This window comes from Lissotriton helveticus, chromosome 5_1 (assembly GCF_964261635.1).
Source record: "Lissotriton helveticus chromosome 5_1, aLisHel1.1, whole genome shotgun sequence".
NCBI classification, from domain to species: Eukaryota; Metazoa; Chordata; class Amphibia; order Caudata; family Salamandridae; genus Lissotriton; species Lissotriton helveticus.
Genome location: NC_136065.1, coordinates 1,316,574,338 through 1,316,595,573, shown reverse-complemented (window position 1 = coordinate 1,316,595,573; position 21,236 = coordinate 1,316,574,338). Strand labels below are relative to the sequence as shown.

General features: G+C 42.8%; 1 protein-coding gene across 2 annotated transcripts in view; it reads right to left on the bottom strand.

Moving 5' to 3' along the window:
* SHISA4 (shisa family member 4) overlaps nucleotides 1–21,236 on the bottom strand; it is a 531,710-nt gene that overhangs the window by 433,520 nt on the left and 76,954 nt on the right. For both annotated transcript variants that reach the window (XM_078644153.1, XM_078644154.1), the window contains exon 2: nucleotides 14,522–14,693. In XM_078644153.1, coding sequence (XP_078500279.1) covers nucleotides 14,522–14,693 — 172 coding nt within the window. The remainder of the gene's footprint in view (nucleotides 1–14,521; nucleotides 14,694–21,236) is intronic.

The window sequence follows — 21,236 nt, the reverse complement described above, 5'->3', positions numbered from 1 at the left end:
TCATTAAATGAATTATTTTTCAATAAACTCTGTAAATCTTCAGTGGTATAATTTGTGTGTGAGCGCCAATTATTATATTAAGCAAAAGTCAGAATGGCTGGGGCATTCATTTGCTTAGTAGTAGCCAAACCAAAACATGTGGTTTGGTAAATAGTATTATTTAAAAATAGCATTTGAGAGGGGATGAGGCACGCACGATGTAGGGCCTCGGAGCCTCGTACCAGCCAGTCTTTAAAACCCCAAATTGATTTTAGATTAATGGTTTCCCTGCAATGCTGATAACCCTTTATGGTCAGATCATGGGTAAAGGAAGAATAATATATTAATTTACTATGTGTCAACATGAGTTTCTGAGATGAGGGGCTATTCATTTTAAAATAGAAAGATGCAGGAATTTGATCGATCAAATTCTGTAAAGTAGGTAGACTTTTTCTGTAAAGTTTTCAAGCTGCATTTTAAGGGCGTTGGGCAATGCTCCCACTGAGTGAAATTTACGACAGAACGTAACGGACTAGTCTTGTGTATGAAATGATGCCCATAATGTTGATAATAAGAGGTCAGTATAATTAGCAGAATTCATATACAAGTCTTCAGCATTGAAAGCAGCATAATATTTTAAATCTAAAAAACAAAGCTTAAATCGCAAGCACATACAAATCATCTGAACATATGTCTTGTGTAACCACATTACCCATAGAGACTCTAAAGACGTACGGTACGTTAACCAGCTCTGTCGGACCATGAATTTGGACATGCACTTTATCCCAAACTATACCATCAGAAACTGGGAACGCTGAAATGTTAACAAGAGTCTGGCCACACTTCATGATGTGTGAAGATGAATGTGGGGCCAAAATTCCATCGACAAAGTTCGCAGCAGAGAGTTCAGGCAAGTAGTGACCATTGATGAGTTGAAAAAATACAGTTAAAAACCCAATGGACATAAAACGAAAAATAAAAAATAGTGTCAACCAAATGTATGTCAATGGAGGAACCAAATAACCGGGATAAAAAATTGACACTTTTGTTGGGTCACCTGGGTCACTTGACGATGTGGAGGATGAGTCAAATGAAAATCTGCCACAGTGTAAAGGGGTATCAGGCAAATCATGCAAAGAGTCACTTGTGGGATATGTGTATTCAGCATCTGTTGTATCTGTTGATACAAGAGGGACGGTAGGAGGCTCAGTAACAGTGACCATCTCGATAACAGTGTCATTTGGCAAATTTAAAGATGTTATATTCTCTCAAGTTCTTGAAATTGTTGGAAAGGAAACAGCAGGTGTCACACTATTCAGAATAGGCCAGATGTTGTAACTTGACATTGTCCACTGAGATGTACCTGTTGTCTTTGCGACCCGGGAAAGGAGGTAAAATCACTGTTCGTGTACCCTTCGGGCCAAGAACTGGAACCGGTGCATGATAAGAGGGACCAAATTCTTTTTTGTTCTTCACTTTTCTGGGACCAGATCTCCAACTTTTGGAAGCCAGCCGACCACTGGATTCTGCAGTGCTGCGTCAGTTGCTGAAGAAAAATGTTCAGTAGCAAGGCTGGTACGGGTCTCTTGTAGATTCTGTGACATAGCAGAATGATTATCTACGTCAAAGCTTGTGGCAGCCGCCGCAACGTCTAGACCATCAAGGCCTGTCACAAACATTTTGATGCCAAAGAGCATTTCATATGGGCTCCGTCCACCCAGAGGCCTTCTAGGGAGATTATTAAGTGTATGTTGGACGCCATACAATTGGGCTAACCAGTTCCTGCCAGTACCTAAGACTCTAGCTGTCAAGGATTGCTTTAAGTCACGGTTCAATGGCTCAACAATTGACTTGCCCTCAGGCCTATATGGAGACGAAAATTGCACCAGCACCCCCAAAGACTTCTTAGCATCCTTGTACGCCTTAGAGGCAAACTCTGGTACCTGGTCGGAATGAAAGGTGCCACAGGCAAAAATCCTTACGAAGACACACAAATCCCTGATGACAGTTCGAGCGTCAGCACTGCGTTGTGGCCACACCCAAATGAATCTGGTGCACGAATCAACTGCAACTAAAATATATTTATATGCAGTATCTGAAGAAAAAGGACTGCAGTGATCAAAATACACACAAGCAAAACGTTGATTCACAAGGCTAAGCGGTCTTTGTGGTGGACGTGTTACCACAGATGGCTTAATTTGCTGAAAGATGTCCCAAGAAAGCACATAATTGCGGGTCTGTTTATATAAACCACATCACCAGTGCTGTTGCTTCAAAATAGAAACAGTAGCAGACACTTCAGCATGTGCCGAAGCCATGCCGTGGAGTGCGGTTTTGAATAAAGTGTGTCTGCGGTCTGCTTTAAGAATCAGCCGATCTCCAACGTCTGGTATTCTAGCAAAAGGAACTTGTTCAGGAGGTAACTGATAAGACTGTTTCGAAGGAAAACCCTGCGGGTAAATGAGGCCCTGTTGCACCAATCGCTGCCAAAATGTCATTATCAATCATTGTCTTGGATCTAGTAAAGGCTGCTACAGAACACGTGGCTACTGCAGAGTTGGCTGCTTCATCAGTGAAACAATTCCCAACAGCGTGTGCTCCTATGCGTTTATGACCAAGAGTATGTATAACATGTATGAGTTGGCAGACGCTGTTTAAGATCTGCCACTCGAGCCCAAAGCGTTTTATGCTTAACTGTGCTGCCTTTGGAATCTCGATAATCATTTAAAGTCCAGAAGAATAATTTGTCATTGAAAGACTGAACACAGTAATATGAATTGCAAACAATAAGAGTTGAAACTGTTGGATCAGCAAACTCGAGAGCAAGAACTAAGGCATGCAGCTCAGCCAACTGAGCAGTGCAGTCTCCCAGTGACTGAGTATGCACTATGTAAGATTTGAATTCTCCATTCACCATCGTACCTGAGACAATAGCACAAGCTGCTGAGTAAGCATGTTTAGAACCTGTGGCTGGTTGCGCCATACCATCGGTGTAAATAATACACGCATAGTCTTCCAAAGGAACTAAAGACAAAGTAGGTGAATGAACATGTTCATACTGCAAGAACTTCTGTGTCTGAAGAAAAGCGTCAAAGATTAAAGTTACATCCAAGAAGTAGCCCATTGTATTCAATGAGGATGTAACGATTTTGAGTTTGGCACACTTGCCTTTGTTACTGCCTCTAAGGCAGGGTGAGGCGTAACCACCAAAATGCGTTTTCCCTGGGCCAGGGCGCGTTCCTTCAGAACCGCCATTTGGACAGCTGTCAAAACTTTCTCTACAGTTGAAAACCTCATTTCAGCTAAAGTGTACAAATGTGATTTGTTTTCAATTAGCACAGTGTCTCCTTCATTGTACGTCAAGTAAGTGAAACCCACTGCGCCTGGTATGTTACGTATCATGGAAGCCTCACTTAGCCAAGATGCTCATGAACCACAAGTGTGTAGTTGGGGCATTAAGTAAAGAACACCGGTCCTCATACAGCAGGCCGGTTGCTCCAGCTCTCGCAATTTATGAAGCCAAAGCAGTTAGCTCTGCACTGTATGGGGCGGAGCTATGATAACATTGAGGATATCTGCAGATCCGAGCACAAGGTCTTGAGGGATCTGGTGATGCTCTCTCATAACACTCCACTAACCCCCTTAATGTTTGACATGGGTAGACGGCTGCTCAGGGATATTGCTAAATTGCGGCCATTGCTTTTTTGGGTACGCGTAATGCGCACCCCTGAGCTTGCAAATTATGCTGCTGCCCTGACTGATGTGATAAATCTAGATGTGGCGCACAGGGTCAAGTAGATATACAGTGTTAGAAAGATGCTGAAACTGCTGGGTCTTTTGGAATCATGGGACACTCAAGTTCTACCCAACAAGGTAGAGATCAAGTATATTTATTGGTACTGGGTTGATTCTAATGGACTGAGGAAACCAAACTTGGGGAGATTGACAGCTGAGTTTTTCTTTTACAAGCAGTCCAGAGGCTTAAAGCCTTATCTGGATATTATCCAGGTCCCAAGCGATAGGCTGCTATACACCCAATTTAGGTTAGGCACACTCCCAGTTCATGCAACAATATCTAAATGCCCTAGGAGAAAAATCAAAATGAAGCCTGCCCTTGCTGCAGAGTTCCGCTCGAGAGTGTGTCCCATGTTTTGTTTGCCTGCCCACCTTACTCTATCGCAAGGTCCAAATGGATAAAACCAATTTGCAAATCCATGGGCACACGTGACAAGAGGGTCGCCTTGCATATTCTCAAAACTGACCCAAGCACGCTTTTTACTTGTGGGGTGGCTAAGTTTTTGAGTCGCGCCTGGATTATCAGATGTAAAGCTTTGAAGGGCTCTCATATGGCAGTAATAACGGCAGTTCCTCCCCTATTTTATATTTTATTGTAATATGTTGAAGAGTTCACTAGTTTTGAACCTTGGGGAGGAATTGCATGTATTTTTGAAAACAGAGTGTCCTATCTTGAGATACATTCTCTTTGTGAGTGTTTCTTGTAAAGTTTCATATACCCATGTTTTCACATAATACCGCTTTGTGGTGCTTTAATGCTTCTCCCTACATAGTTTTATACATCCTTATTTTTATAATTCTTAATATTCACCCAGGACTTATCTCTTTTACTAGCATCCTTCATCTTACATACAATCTCTTATGAATTTAGCAAATCAAAATCTAGTTTAATCATGTTTTAACTTGATGTGAATTATTGTATAAATTGAACACTATTGTATGCGCGTTGTACATTCCTTATTGATTCTAGCGATCAAATAAAGCATATTTGGATTTGGATTCATATCACCAGGTTAGTGTGGTTACCACGCCTTAGCAAGTATTTTGATTCAAGCAAATCAGATTGCAAAGAAAGTAAAATAGCAGAATGTTCCGGTAACCAGCTGGCCTTTGAAAATGTAGGTTGTATTGAGGCATAAAGTGGCTTGATACGCTGGGCATATTCGGGAATATAAGAACGCCCGAAATTTAAAATCCCAGCAAGGACTGAAGTTTTTTCAGTGTGGTTGGAGATTGCAACCGCGTGCATTTCTCCAGAAAATGAGGAGCCAGGCCTCGACCTTCATTGTTGAGTTCATAGCCCAAGAAGAGCACTGCATAACATGCGATGTGAGACTTCGCAAAATTAAACTTGTAACCGCAATCTGTACAGTACAGGATTATGCGGTCAACTCGGCACAGATGCGCCCATAATTTGTCGACTGTGAGGTAGATATCATCAACATACGAATATGCATCTAGGTCTATGCTGTCTAACAAAGAGACAACACAAGCAGCTAATACTCTGGTGCTGTTTTTGTAGCCCATTGGCAAGCGCCGGTATTGTTTCTGTATTCCACCTGTGGTGAATGCGGTCCATTAGCTGCATTCAGGGGACAGATTATGGCTGTGAAAACCATTTGAAATATCAAGGGTCGTTTTTTTTTTTTACGAACTATGCTGTCCACCAAGGCAGAACTATGGGTATTCTGTATCGCAAAGTTCAAGCAATGGGAGTTCAAATGCTGGTAATCAAAAACTATGTGGTACGACACATCGGGTTTGGATACAGTAAAGAGCGGAATATTCATTGGTGATATACATGTCTCAATCACTCCTTAAAAATTCCAAATGAGTGAGAATGTTGGCAACAGGACCTTTAGCTTCCAGTCTAATGGGATAATGAGGTTGCGGTTGAGGCATCGTCTGTAATGGAATATCATAAGGGGGTAAATCTTTATCCCAGCCAACTTGATTGCGGTACACAGCCGGAGCAAAGGGCCAAAGGCCACTCAGCTGCAAAAGCCTCTGCATGCTCTTTGCGAATGTAACGTGAAAAACTAGAAAGTATCACGTCTCCCAAAAAATCCCAGTAATTACACGCTCAATGTAACCCTCTTTACGAAAGACTATTACGTACAGCCGATCCGGGGCAGCTACCCGTGTGTCGGCTGTCTCCACAGTAATGAATGTTTCAGTTGCTGTCACCTCCAGACAAGGATGCAGTGCCTCCCGCACTATGGTAACTTCTGCTGCGTTGTCTAGCTGGGTTACCGCCCAAGTCAAATCCAGTAGTCGTGTTCTCACTGCCTGAGGCATATCTCGCTGTTAAAGCGGCAACTATTTTCTTTTAAAATGGGCTCAGAAACGAGGTTGCTCTTCCTGCTTTCCCTTGGCAGCAAATTGACGAGGCAGATCACGTCCTCTTGCAGCATGTTGACTCTTGCCACGATCCTGGCGATCCTCACTACCAGCTTGTGAGCCGAATGAGTACTGTGAAGAATGAGGAGAACGCTGATCAGGGACTTGAAATCTATCAGGAGACTTAATTTTCTCGCGGTCGCACAAGTCATAAGTACGCTCAGAAGATTCATGTGTTGGGGAACTAGTACATGAGCTGTGTTTCTGTCGTTGTTGTTGTCCCTTTTTCTTATTTCTCCAGTTCTTTTTAGAAAAGATTGGGCGTCCATCTGTGTCAGATGGAACCTTCTTTGCCCATTAGTAAAAGGTTTGTTCCCTAAACTATTGCGGCCAATGGTTTTATAAGCCTTTGCAATAATTCTTGGTAATTCATGTGGTTTGTCCAGTTCAGAGAAGGCTGCCAAGCCATTAGCGACTTGGAAGCTCACAGCATCGCCCTTGACATTGGCAAGAATCAAATCAGCCACCATGTTGAATACTCCCACCAGACGCATCGCCAATTCTACTGCCTCTTCAGTGCCATGTTCATCTTGAACGCGATTTATCACGGAGGGGAGGACAGTCATGGATGGTGAGCCAAAACACTTCAAGTATACAGCTGCAAAGACCTTTTCCCCAGGTGTTACAATTAGCCTACTCGGAAATCAAATCCTTAGGCCAACTTATAGTTAATATTCTGTGTTTCTCTACAGGGGTTGTATTAGGAAAAACAGCTTCAAGCTGTCCAAATTTCTTGGCAAGCCAATAAGGTCGTTCATCCTTTATTGTCGGACACTTGCCCATTACCGAGTTAACCATAACCAAAGCACAGGAAATGAACTGTATAACAGTTCTATGAACACGAATTTAAAAAGTATGCAACACCCGCAGCTCATTGAGTTAATCCACGCGGGTGTAGTGCATACCCAGCTAACACCGGACATGAGGCCTCTTCAATTAATAAAGGACCTAAACGGACAGGTGTAAATGTGTGAGGAAGGGTGCCATTAAACCAAATTCGGTGTTGCCAAGCCGAAAGTAGGACCTCTAGGGTCTGATACAGATGATACGCGACCAGCACCATAGTGGCCGTATACTCATGAAACAGATAATCATCCGCTTCAACTGCCGGAAAGGTGACCCAAGAATAAAAGAGCTTGAACGGATACATAGGATCCATTTCAACTGCAAAAATTAAAGCGAACCCTGATTCAGGAATTCCCTGAGCGGGGCACGATTGTGTGCCGCAATTTTAAGCCCCATCACGAAAAGTAGGAACTACAAATTAACGACAGGCAGCACAGCAAGAGCTATAATTAGAGAGCAACCTTTTTTTATATAACTTCAAGCTGGAAAGAACCAATAAAAACTTCAATATAGGAGGTTGCCCCATCACAACCGCCTCCCGGAGGCGGCTGTGACGGTATTGTGGACAAGCACAAGCACTACTCAAGCAACTGCAGATGAGAACCAGACCAAACGTTGGTGGCGCCATGTTGCGGGGATTCTGCACATATAAAGAACTATGCACAGGAAAACAGGACCTCAGTAAATAGGTGGTGTACCAACCTACCACGTTTGTACCCAAAATCCATAACTGACTAGCTATAGTGTCTCATTCGTTCTCCCTCTACAGCGAAGCTACAGATGATTAGACAACCCAGAACACGTATCTCTATCTTGGGAATCGCAGGAACCAGACACTCTTTCGCTTAGCCACTCATACGTTTCCACAATGCGAATAATCAGAGACGCAGTATAATTTAAAATGTTTATTTCAACTAACGCGCTCTATGGTGCAGTACACGAGCCAATACTACCAGCAGGATGCAAAAACACACTATAGTCAGCATTGTTACAATTCCATAGAATACAAACGGGATGTCATGTTATGGAAAACAAACGACCTAACCACCCTCCACGTGACAAGAGATAGTTTATTAGATCAGATCAGAACAGTATAACAAGGGGCATTGTTGTTTAACCTTGAATATTTTCTGCAGACTAAACCTCTGAGCACAGCAATGAACCTGCCTGGCAGATAGTTCTCATGTGAAAAGGGGCACAAACAAAGTCTTGTGACATATATGCTTGCAGTGTCGTGCGCAAAAGCAGCCTCATGACAGAGAAGCTCATGCTTACTTAGCAATTGTCGACAATGGATCTATAAGCCTTACTACAGTCTAAAAAGACAAGAATTTCCCTAGAGGAACTTGTGTTAAGCATTTCAGAGAACCAACATAGACGATAAGTAAATTACATGGCTCAAGAGAAATACGACAAAAATTTATAAAAATAGAGTGTGTTTTTATTTTTTATTTAGACACAAAAACAAGTGGAATAGCATACATACAACTGGAGTTATGGATTTCTTAAGCAATATTAAATCAGTGCAGAAAAATTATATGGATAAAAATAATATTGCAGTCAATGGCAAAATGCCACTGATGCAGACGCACAGTGCACTCAACAGCATCTTAAGCTGCAACCTTCCCTTCCTGCGATCTTCCAGGATTGCAGAAAGGGGTATGTCGCCAGCCATTGCCTGCGCATGATGCTGTAAGTCCTCTTTTTAGCCTCCTGTCCGAGGCATCTATTGTTGCTGGGGTTGAAGTAGATGTTTTATTTTATTTTTCTTAGTTTTCAGCAAACCGCTCAATGTACTGCATTTTCTGCAACACCTAAGGGCAATGCATAGTTTCCAACTAGATAAGACAGTACGTGTGATCTATCATTATATTTGATACAGTTAGTCTGGGTTGACTTACCTAATGTGTTCTGTGTGTGTTTCGTCCAGTCTGTCATTGCGGATGGCACTATAGAAAGGGACTGTTTGCCACCATCGCAAAGGTTAATTTCATGATATCCGACAAGCAACCTGATCATCTAATGTTATATGTAGGCTGTCCAGTTTAAACCTATAATAATAGATAAAACACCACCGAAAGGCAAATAGCCCTCACCAGTGTAAACATATAAACACTGAAAAAACACCAGCACCACCACAAATTAAAGGCATACAAATAACGAAAAAGAGAGTGAAAGAGTCACTTTTTTTCTTCCTGAATGGTCCAATACAATGTAACTTTGAACTGTAACTGTATAGCAGCAAGAAAGACTAAGCTAACATTATTCTGCTCGAGTTTTGTTGTTTAAGGATGTCACTAAAATATTGTTTCTTCTTTCGCTTTTTTCAGTTTTGTGATCTTTGGTCTAAAGATGCAGGGTTAGAAAGCATGTTTTAGATCTTGTTTAATTATTTTATAAACTGTAGTGAATCAGGAATTGTCAAAATCATATTTGATATTTAGGCTCCGTTCTTCCACGGATAGGTAAAATGGCTGGTTTCATAAGAACCTTTCCCAAAATGTGCCATCACATTTACCCACAGAGACTGGATAAAAACCCTTGATACATCATCCCCCAGTTTCTAGTTAGACAGTATTGATAGTAGGTGAAGTGGCAACACCTCAGGCTTTAAACATTCAAACCAAGGTATATGTGAAAAGAGTGTTATAACCAATTATCTGGGATAGTGGTGAAAACATAACACCAGACTTTTTGAAAACATGGAACGCAGTGTCACTTGGAATGATGCTGCAAAAGGTTCTTTCCAAGTTCAACAAAGACTGGAGTGATATTGTTTGTATTTGCAGTGATTCAGCTATGTATATGAAAGAGTTGAAGTGCTTTCCTGTAAAAGATTCTTGCCACTTTATAGATGGTATGCTGAAAGCATCTTTACAATCTTCAAGAGTTAACGAAGAATGCTATTGACTTTTTCGTCCATTCTGGTGCATTGTTTTTTTTATACGTGTGAACTAAAATGCAAATATTTCTCATTTTGTGCTTTGTGTGGCATCAAAGAAAGAGTCATCCCAAGTTCTCATTCCAAGGGGCTGTGCATGCTATATTATTCATGAGGCAAATGTTTACAGACTTTTTGCTGAGAGATAATGTCAAAGGCAAGCAATATCAGGATCTTAGGCCGCATATTGATAGTGATGTGAAAATAATACACTACTGCATTCTTAGATTTTTACAGGAAAACATAACTGCTGTGGTGGACATAATAAAAAAAAAACTAGAGACTGAAAACAACCTTGTCTGCCAAGTGTTCAGCATAATTGGTGTAGATGGGAAACATCTCCTTGAGAGTAGGCTGAGCGACACCTTTAGTGACTTTGGAACGGCAACATGTTTCATGTTAGAGTGCCTGCCACTTGGTAGGCAAAGCAATATTGAAGAGAAATTCAGGAACTTTTATTTTACAATGTATGAGAAATGGCTTGCAATGATACAGAGAAATGTCCCTCCACTAACCATAGCATTGAAGTCAATGAATCCTCACTGTGGTGCTCTGTACAAGCTCTAGATCCCTTCTGTAAAGGGGAATTTACTCTGTAGTTTCAAACGTGATGTTTAATTTTTGACCGCTTCAATAACTCTGAGGGCATAAGCGCCCAGTTCAAAGCAAATGTTGCAGAACCTGCACAGAGAATCACAATCTTCGAGTGCACCAGTATTGGCATGGAAATCTAGGTCAGTGGCCAGAGTAAGCAAATTGTGTACTGGCTGCATAGCCATTTCCCGTCTCAACTGTCAATGCTGAGAGCGTCTTTTTACAGATAAAAGTTTACATGGGAAGGAAAGAGCGAGTGCACATGACCAAAGACTCACTGACGAAGTATTCTCTGGTGTACTTCAATAAATTTGATTTGCAAAAATTTATTTGGACCTTATATACACTGTACGTACACTGTCTATATACCATGCACTATCAGTGCAGAAAGCAAGCAATATTAAAAGCAACACTTTCCATAAACACCGGAAAAACACTGATTATGTTGTTTTTAATGGCACAAAAATGTGTAACCACTGATCACCACTGTTTTTTATGAGGTATTGAAATCACTTGAAAACATAACACCAGAATTTACCCAAAATAGAAACTGAAAACAGGAAAGCCTAATTATATGCTATATGTTTTAAGTATGTTTTGTCCAGTGCTGACATTATTGGTGGCACTTCACTCAGGGATTGTGCGGTAAAAGCTACTTAGCGGGGTAGCTAAATATCTGGGTAGTGCATGGCTGACACGTATGAGGAGGATGATGCCCCGTCCCACCCCGCTTAACACCTAGCCGGCCTCTGGTAGAATACTTGATGGTATCTTTGTACTGGTTAAATGTATCCTACCAATATGTACGGGGATAGTTATGTGAGATCACAGGCATATTTGGTTGTTGGGTCTTAACATATTATGTGTATGGTACATTTTGCACATTATTGATGGAATTTTAATGAATGAAGTATCTATTTATGTATTTTAAATGTATGACATATATTTGTATACTTTTATGGTGTAATTTATTACCGAATAAAGTTATTTCACACTTTCACACGCTACTCTACCACCATTATGGAATACGTTTTCAAATAAGAGGTATTTCTATAGAGTTGTTTTCTCTTTTTCTTTTTTCCAGGTCGGGCTCTCCCTCATTTGACTACTGTATGTGAAGTATTGATTTCATCACATTTTTAGGAGGTTTTTTAATTGAGCACTTTATTGATTTGGTCACCTGTCCCAATCCCATGTAGATTAGGATGTTTTGACGGTGCTGATAAATTGTCTTAGATCATTTGTAACTCCTTTGATGTTAAAAAGCATGTTGACCTCTACTTAAGTTGATCCCTTGAGATACGAAGACGAACATTATTTTGTTCGCAGTTTCACTTAGCTTTTAGATATGACAAGATCCACTATGATGATAAAGTATTATTAGGTGGCTCTTAGATATTTTTCTATTTTTCACTCCTTTTCTCTAATCTACACATTTAGAACCCTGACTTCAGGCTCATTACGGAAAAGCATCTTACAAGATCTCCAGCAAAGAACCTCCTCAAGGGGACCATTGGGCATTGCAGCACTGGCCCAATGAGGAGCTACCCAGTGATGAAGCAAGCAATATTCATATTTCTCCGACCTTTCTGGCCATGGGTTTGATACTAATGATTTTTTTCATGATATGAATTTAGGAACTGCACACTCTGTACATTTGATATATAAAGAGCACTCCTGTAAGACCCAGCATAACCCGCCTAGCAATCAGAGCAAAATGAGACAGTGATACACCTTTTACAGATACAGACATGGATACAATTTTGACATATCACAAGTTGATACCCAATAATGCACAATTCTGCTTCACACGGTTTGAAATATTATAAAATTTTAAATATTGCACAGTGCCTACGTTACCCCACTAACACAAAACAAATATCCTGTTAGGACAGGGAAGGTCCACATTGCCCATGAAACAAAGCATGTTCTTATTTGGTCCTGCCCAACAGCTAAGGGACACTAAAAACAGCTAGTAATTATTCAGACGACAGCATTAGCATCAACAGCCACAGTAACACATTCACTTTAACACATCATCCTAGGCTTACATCCTAAACCCAGAAAGGGAACAATACGTTATCAATGTATGGCTCTGTTATTGGTGTTGGTCAAAATATGATACATATGATATATTGCCTATAACCTCAAGGCCCGCCCTAGAATTATGGAAAAAAGATGAGGGAATGCTAGTTATAGGAATGCAAACGGCTATGGTACGAAAAGATTAGAAATTGCCATACAAGAATGATAGGAAATGTCAAACAGACTTAACGGAGGAGATAATACTCTAATACTCCACATGGCACTATTAATTTTTTATACTTCATAATGAGGACTAAAGGGCCAGCATGAACAAGACCTGTAACTCGAATTATAAATCCGACCAAATACCAATCTACAATAATACAAACATGATACTGATCACTCACATATATCTAAGGGTATTCTTGTTTATTATGAGAATAAAACAATACAAACGTTTTTAAAAACATAATTTGCGGCTCCACTACATCTGCAGCAATATCCTAGAAGTCAATCACAGAATCATACAAATGGGTGGTCAATAATAGGAGAGTCCTCTTTTTTCTGTAAATGTTCTGCCACTACTCAACTGCACTTTAAGAAAGTCGGAGGTAGAAATAATTTGAAATTGAAATGTATCACTTATTGCTTCAAGCCTCATAAATTGCGTGTGAATTCAAAGTACACTAATATGGAAATATGTTTCCTATCGATACATGGCCCATGTTTTCTTTCTAAAATTCGTAAGTAATCTATTCATATGCCACCATTCCGAATTCGTCTTTCCTTACACAATCTAAGTTTCAGGTTTGGTCTAATTCCCCAGTCGTTTCCTCCCTTTGCATCAATAAGTAGATGCAAGTACACTTTTTGATTTTTTCTCCATTTGGATCCTCACGTGACAACTAGGTGTGTAAGATTTTACCTTTTCTGCAAACTTGCCACGAAGTTTACCAGTGCAGGCAGGAGACACATGAGGAAAGAAAGATGCCACAAACGTAAAACAGGTGATTTAAGGAAATGAACATGGTATGTGGGAAATGTAAGAAATAAACAGAGAGAGAGAGGGAGAGGTCACAAGAACATAATGCAGACATGGTGGTTGCTCAGCCTTGACAAGTGAGGCCCTCAAGGGTTTGAATTCTGTGAAGCAGGAATGAAGATCTCCCCAGAGTACACTGCGACAGTATCCTATAAACAATGTTATACAAGGGGGAGACACTCACTTGTAGTTGTCGACTGGGGTGAAAGTGAGAGCCTTGTGCGTCTCACAGAAAACAGTTTTCTCAGTGACCTCCTTCCTGCAAAATATTGCTATTGTAAAGTAGATCAGTGATGTGTGAGTGAAATTTACAATAGTTATTGCAAGATGCTTTAGATTTCATGGTACTACTTTTAGAGGTAGGTTACATGAAGGATTGCTGTGCTCCACCGATTTTGCAGATTTAATAGCACATACACTTCCACATAGCTTCCAATCATACTACTGAATATTAACTGCTGTTGCAACTTGAACTGTATAATGAACTATGAACAATCTCTGTTACTGTTGTAGTGTCCAGGTGTAATCAATAAACACCATGAGGAATACAAAGAGGTTTATAAGGTATGTCTAAGTACAATGTCTCAAATTTATCATGATCTGCCTCTTTACACAGAACTTCCTACATAAAGCTATACTTAGAACCACCTTGTTTTCATAAGGTGAGATCCTAAGAGTATCTTAACACATTTGCCTTTAAGTGTAGACTAACTTTTATTGCCAGACTGCCATAATTTATGTACACCCCAAATTCTCTTCAACATGCAGCAAAGATCTTTGTTCCTTTACTTAATCTTGCAAGAAAACTTTAGGCTGGATCCTCGATTTCATGTATCGCCAATCACATGTTTTGTACTGTACGAGCTGTTTGTTGATACTAACTTTGGATCTGTACATACCTGAACGACACACAGTGCTTTTGCTGCCTCTCGGTGAAGAGTCTGAAAGGATCTCTGCAGCAGTAGCGATGATGGCAATCGCCACAACAAAAGGAGAAAAATTCACAGTCAAAGCCAGGCCTCCATGATCCACTTTTATCGATGTACCACAAACAGTCTTCATTGGCAGAAACTGTGGTGGGGAAAAGACAAGGACTTCTAGTCATTAAATTGTGTGTATCAAGCTAAAATAACCTAGTAGCAGAACAAAATAAAACAATACAAAGATTGCCAATGGGCAGAGAATATAAAGGACGATGTTCACAGGTTTGCTGATATTATGCTTCTCAACAGAAATTTGGTTTTTAGAAGGATTCACCAGAAACGTTCATGATTTTTGGGATTACTTTACCATTGGCCAACTACTTTTCACATATGCTAGATTTAGACAAATTTACTGACCTTGTAGAATATGAACTGAATACTCTCAATTGGAGTAGCTGTGTGATTCTCTACTAGGTCTTTAAAGTGATGATAGAACTAACAACACTTTATTGATGGTCATTGCTCTAACAATTGATAACTTGACTCTCAAGTGTATATGCATGTGCCTAACATTACCACTTATGCATTACCTAAGAGATTCTTACACCACACATATAAATTTCGGATTTATTGAAGTCTACATTAAAAGTATTTTGAAAAGGTCCTGTTTCCAAGCTTTATAGTGCCAGCTTCCCTCAAGGCGCTATATGATTGAAATAAAGTAAATCACTCAGGAATTTAGCAACTTGTAACAGAAGTAGAAACATCAGGCTTTCCCCATTAACGACTGATATTTATGTACCTTGGTATGACATTTCGGTTTATATTAAGGAAATGTGTAGTCTTTTCCCCTGGGTGAATAGTGTATTCTTGCGATTCTGTATCCCTTATATGGGCTGTACTTCTAAATAGCTGTTGATTCTTGTGATATTAGTTCTTTAACCACGAAGCAACAATTCTCCACACACCCGATTTTACACTAACTCTAATTTTGATCAGATTTGAAGTTTATATTCCGTACCTATTGTGCAACTTTTAAAATAAAATTGTGACATGGTGACCGTCTCTTTCTATATAGGTTCTACATCTATCCCCTTTATTTCTGATGGATGAGTATGCCTAATGTGGCTTGAGGAGGATAGAGTATCGAAAATCACCTGACATTTTCACTGGAACTTAAGGCCAGTCTTTGCCTACTCCACTTTGGGAGAAGTGTGAGCACTACCAAGGCTAAAATCACGTGTTTGGAGAGCTGTAAAGTTATTGAACCTTAGTTGAAGACTTATCATTGTCATATGCCTTGTTTCGTTATTATTTGCAATGTGCAACCTAACAATCTCAATCTAATTTCAGCGTATACTTAATAGTAGAAAAATAGATAGGCTACTGAAAGAGGCCGTTAATATTTTCATAAACTAAACCAATGTCTCCAGTAATTGGATGTAAGGAATTCACTGAATACATGTGATGAAAGGTCTCTGGCATGCCTCTGAAGAACATGTTCCCCTGCCTAAAGTTCCACCAGAAAAATGTAGTGTTTGAGACCCCCCAACTCACGACGATCGGGAATCTGAGCTGAATGAAGTGAGAGCCAGAGCAGGACTCTGGGTTCAGAAGGGCACACCATGCACACCTTTCCTTTTGAAGAAAGTGACTACTGACATCTCACCAGGCTTTAGAGGGCTGGCGGAGTAGGGTGTGAAGTGAATATAGTTGGATGACCTGTTGTCAGCTTCCGAGAGTGACCTACTGGCCTTCCCTGTGTTTTTAATTTGTATGCCAGCCCCCTTTGTCCATGAATTTGGGATATGAATGCTACATGGGTGAACTAATTTATGTAGGCAGAAATATGTAGAATGTTTGTGGTCCATGTGGCCGTGGCCACCCTGGCTTTAATTGTGTATGTGCAACAATTTAAATGATCTAGAAATAATATGAATGATCTAAAGTAGCACATACGATGGAGGGTCAGAGAGATTTCAGACAGCTGATGTGAATTGGAGGGCTCTTTAAGACTTTAAGACTTTCAAGCGATCTTTGCACTGGGCCAGACTGTAGAGTGTTATGAGGAGAGACAGTGGTTCACTTTGAAGCTAGGGAGATTACCCTTGCCCTTTCCTGGCTTTTTGTTCTTTGGAAGGGCTACCCTGCACTGTTTTACAGATAGCTCAGTGAGACAGCAGACTCATAGCTCCCCACCCTCCCACTCTGGACAAAGATCATGGCTGGACCGTCTACATGGAAATAGCAAAAGAGCTGACCTGCACTAAACTGGTCAAAGAACTAAATTGCTGGAATACACAAGTCTGTCAGCAACTTGAGTATAAAGATGAGGCAGAATCCTACAGTCATTGTGCCACGATTTCCTGCCCAGAAGTCAATCAGGATATACCATACCAGTGGAGACCGGGAGCATCTTTAGAGCATTAGGGTTGGTGTAGGGACCGCCAACTTCTTTCCTCTTTCTGGATAAGTAACCTAGCGAAATTCACCAAGTTCACCAGAAGGGGCTGCCTGAACCCTACTGTGGTGATCAAGCCTCGATGTTATGAGGCAATGGAATGTTCTGCCTCTGGAGTTCTTCTGCTGTTGCCATGTTTGTCAGTTGGTGTGCTGCTGATGGTGTGAGACAGCGGTGGCTCTTTTACTACATATCGGTCACCCCTAAGGTAGGCCCTAGCTAGCCCTATGGGCAGGGTGCACTGTAGGTAAAAGGTAGGACATGTGCCTTAACTGTGTGGCATGTCCTGGTAGTGACCAACAGCCTTTTTGGTTTCTCACAGCTGTGAGGCTGCCCTCTCATAGGAATGCATGGGGGATTCCCTGATATGTGTTTCAGTGGTAATTCCTGACATGAGAGGAGTAGCCCTCCTGTGGTGTGTCTGGGGCCAGAGTGTACACTTACAATGGGGACTGTTGTGGGCTTGTTAAGTGCCCCCCAGTACGGGTTTGGACTAGGACCAAGGCCTTGAGCCAGGCAGAACAAAGACTTGCAGTGATATACATATTGGGGCTGTGACCACATGTAAACTTGAGCTGTGTGCTTACTTGGGACTTGTGGCCGGCTGCTGAACCACCACTGGGGACTGACCTGCTGCCCTGCTTGGCAGCTAAAGGGTCTGCTTTCTTGTCTAGGAGACCCAGTGTGCTGGCCTGCCTGTGCCAGTTCTGCCTTTGCAATTCCTGGAGGAAAGCGCTGCTGGCTCTCAGCTGGTGTCTGGAATTAGGAACCAGGGGGAGCACTGCACATTTTACCTATTGCTCTGGACCTGGGCCTGAAGCGCTCTTGGCGGGATAGTTGGGAGCACTTGTGAGTGCAGTCCCTTTCTCCTACAGCGGAGAAAAAGCATGTGGAGCATCTCAGTCTTTGATTCCCCTGAGTCCTGAGGTGTTGTGACTAAAGCCCTGGAAGCACATGGTGAGTGCCATGTTTCCCCGAGGAAGTGGAAAGGGGTAGCAGTCGGTGCGCTTGTCGGTGCCCCTACCCAAGTGCGGTGGGCATTCTTTAATCCTGTGTGCCTGCCGAAAGGGAGGAAGACAGAAGCAGATGGAGACCGTGCTCAATATTTGCCAGCGGGACGGAAGTCAGGCGGAGGCTAAGCCTGACTGTGGGCAGGGCCCGTGCAGCAAAAGCAGACACTGAGGGCAGAAATTGCCCGTCACCGGCAGTCAGGCCATTACCTGGTTGTGGGTGAAGTGTTCAGCGCTTGGCCCACGCAGCTGAAGAGACGCTGGTGTCGTCAGCCTGGAAGACTGGCAACGGAGGTCTGGGAGATCCTGAAGGATACCGGACACACCGCAACGTTGGGGCCAGAGTATTTTTGTTGCTCAGCACCGGGGGAAGCAGACCCCCCCCCCCTTCGGCCAGAATCGAGGAAAAAGCAAGGTGGGGAGCCGAGTCAGCATCCCCACACGTGGCCAGGGTAGCAGCTGCCCTGGATGGTAGTGGTCAGCTACCCGAGTGACCCTTGGCCTGATAGCCCTACTTTCGGGGGCAAAGTCCTTGTTGTAGGTCCTGGTAGCTCGGGGCAGGACCTTGATGGAGGCCCCTGAGCCTGGATGGAGGAAGGAGCCTCCGCCGAGCTACTACGCAGTCCAGGTAGAGAGCACAGAGGCACTTGGACTGCCGTTTGGGGGCCTGTGGGCTCTCGGGGACAGGGTGGCACATTGTGAAGTATATTTACGCCTATGAGGGGCCAATGAACCTTTAATAGCTTTGAAGACCTTGGGCTTTTTCCCCATATAGGGACAATTACTCCCAATATCAAAATCCCCCTCCAAATGAATATTGAAGTCCCCACAAAAAATTAGGGGGGCTGGCCACTCTGCCAGTTCAATACTTAAATAATGTAAAACATCTGGATCTTCCAAATTGGGTCCGTACACAGAACACACGGACACTGGGGAACCATTAATACCCAATTCCACAATGACCCAGCGTCCAAAGGTATCCTCTTTTACCGCCTCTTCACTCCCAAACCATATCTCATAAGAATTGCTACACCTCTAATATTAGAGCCTTGTTTAGTACTCTCTATTAATTCCATACCAAGATCCCTTAACCACTTGCGGTTATTCCAGGCTAAATGAGTTTCTTGTATGCATAACAGATCATAGCGCTGCATCCGGAGCATTTGAGCCAACACCCCTCTTTTTCTTTTATCGTTTAACCCACAAATGTTTGAAGAACAGAAGGAGAATCGTCCCATCTTGATTCATTTAAGAAATGTTATCTGTTTTTCCCAACCAGGTAGAACTAAACCAAAACATTTCCTCCTTCAAACAAAATAGTATCATAATCATTCAGTTCAACTTCACCCAACACCTATCCGCTGTGCCTGCCTCACCACCCTCGCCACCCAGATTCCCCTCCCCCCAGGCTATTAAAGGTTTAATCAGAGAGTTTGGTCTGGTTGATGTGTGGGCAAATCAGAAGAATAGGGCTCCAGGCTACACGTTTTATTCTGCTCCCTATAAGAAGCATGTTCGTTTAGATTACTTTTTTATTTCAAGTGAGGTGGCGATGAATTCTAAAATAGAGATAATGCCGAGGATTATCTCGGAGCGGTAATTGCAAACACAACAGTGATGGACAGAATGTGGATCAATGTCACACATTCACCCCAGTCAAAAGATCTGGGCCCAAATCCATCGTTTTTCCACTCCACACCACCCTGGGTTAGACAATGGCGATATGCAAATCAGCGCTGACCCTGTGCCCCATGGGAACAGTCCAGTCCGAACTACAAAAGCCATGTCCTTCCCAGAACGGAAACAAGCATCCGAGGACCGGCCCGGTTTCGAGGTAACACCTCTCATCAGCCCGGCTAGCTTGACTCCAGTGGTGTGGAGTGCCTGGGACTCACGTCTGAGCATCCCCAGTACACTTAGAGCGGTAATTGCAAACACAACAGTGATGGACAGAATGTGGATCAATGTCACACATTCACCCCAGTCAAAAGATCTGGGCCCAAATCCATCGTTTTTCCACTCCACACCACCCTGGGTTAGACAATGGCGATATGCAAATCAGCGCTGACCCTGTGCCCCATGGGAACAGTCCAGTCCGAACTACAAAAGCCATGTCCTTCCCAGAACGGAAACAAGCATCCGAGGACCGGCCCGGTTTCGAGGTAACACCTCTCATCAGCCCGGCTAGCTTGACTCCAGTGGTGTGGAGTGCCTGGGACTCACGTCAGAGCATCCCCAGTACACTTAGAGCGGTAATTGCAAACACAACAGTGATGGACAGAATGTGGATCAATGTCACACATTCACCCCAGTCAAAAGGTCTGGGCCCAAATCCATCGTTTTTCCACTCCACACCACCCTGGGTTAGACAATGGCGATATGCAAATCAGCGCTGACCCTGTGCCCCATGGGAACAGTCCAGTCCGAACTACAAAAGCCATGTCCTTCCCAGAACGGAAACAAGCATCCGAGGACCGGACCGGTTTCGAGGTAACACCTCTCATCAGCCCGGCTAGCTTGACTCCAGTGGTGTGGAGTGCCTGGGACTCCCGTCTGAGCATCCCCAGTACACTTAGAGCGGTAATTGCAAACACAACAGTGATGGACAGAATGTGGATCAATGTCACACATTCACCCCAGTCAAAAGATCTGGGCCCAAATCCATCGTTTTTCCACTCCACACCACCCTGGGTTAGACAATGGCGATATGCAAATCAGCGCTGACCCTGTGCCCCATGGGAACATTCCAGTCGAAACTACAAAAGCCATGTCCTTCCCAGAACGGAAACAAGCATCCGAGGACCGGCCCGGTTTCGAGGTAACACCTCTCATCAGCCCGGCTAGCTTGACTCCAGTGGTGTGGAGTGCCTGGGACTCACGTCTGAGCATCCCCAGTACACTTAGAGCGGTAATTGCAAACACAACAGTGATGGACAGAATGTGGATCAATGTCATACATTCACCCCAGTCAAAAGATCTGGGCCCAAATCCATCGTTTTTCCACTCCACACCACCCTGGGTTAGACAATGGCGATATGCAAATCAGCGCTGACCCTGTGCCCCATGGGAACAGTCCAGTCCGAACTACAAAAGCCATGTCCTTCCCAGAACGGAAACAAGCATCCGAGGACCGGCCCGGTTTCGAGGTAACACCTCTCATCAGCCCGGCTAGCTTGACTCCAGTGGTGTGGAGTGCCTGGGACTCACGTCTGAGCATCCC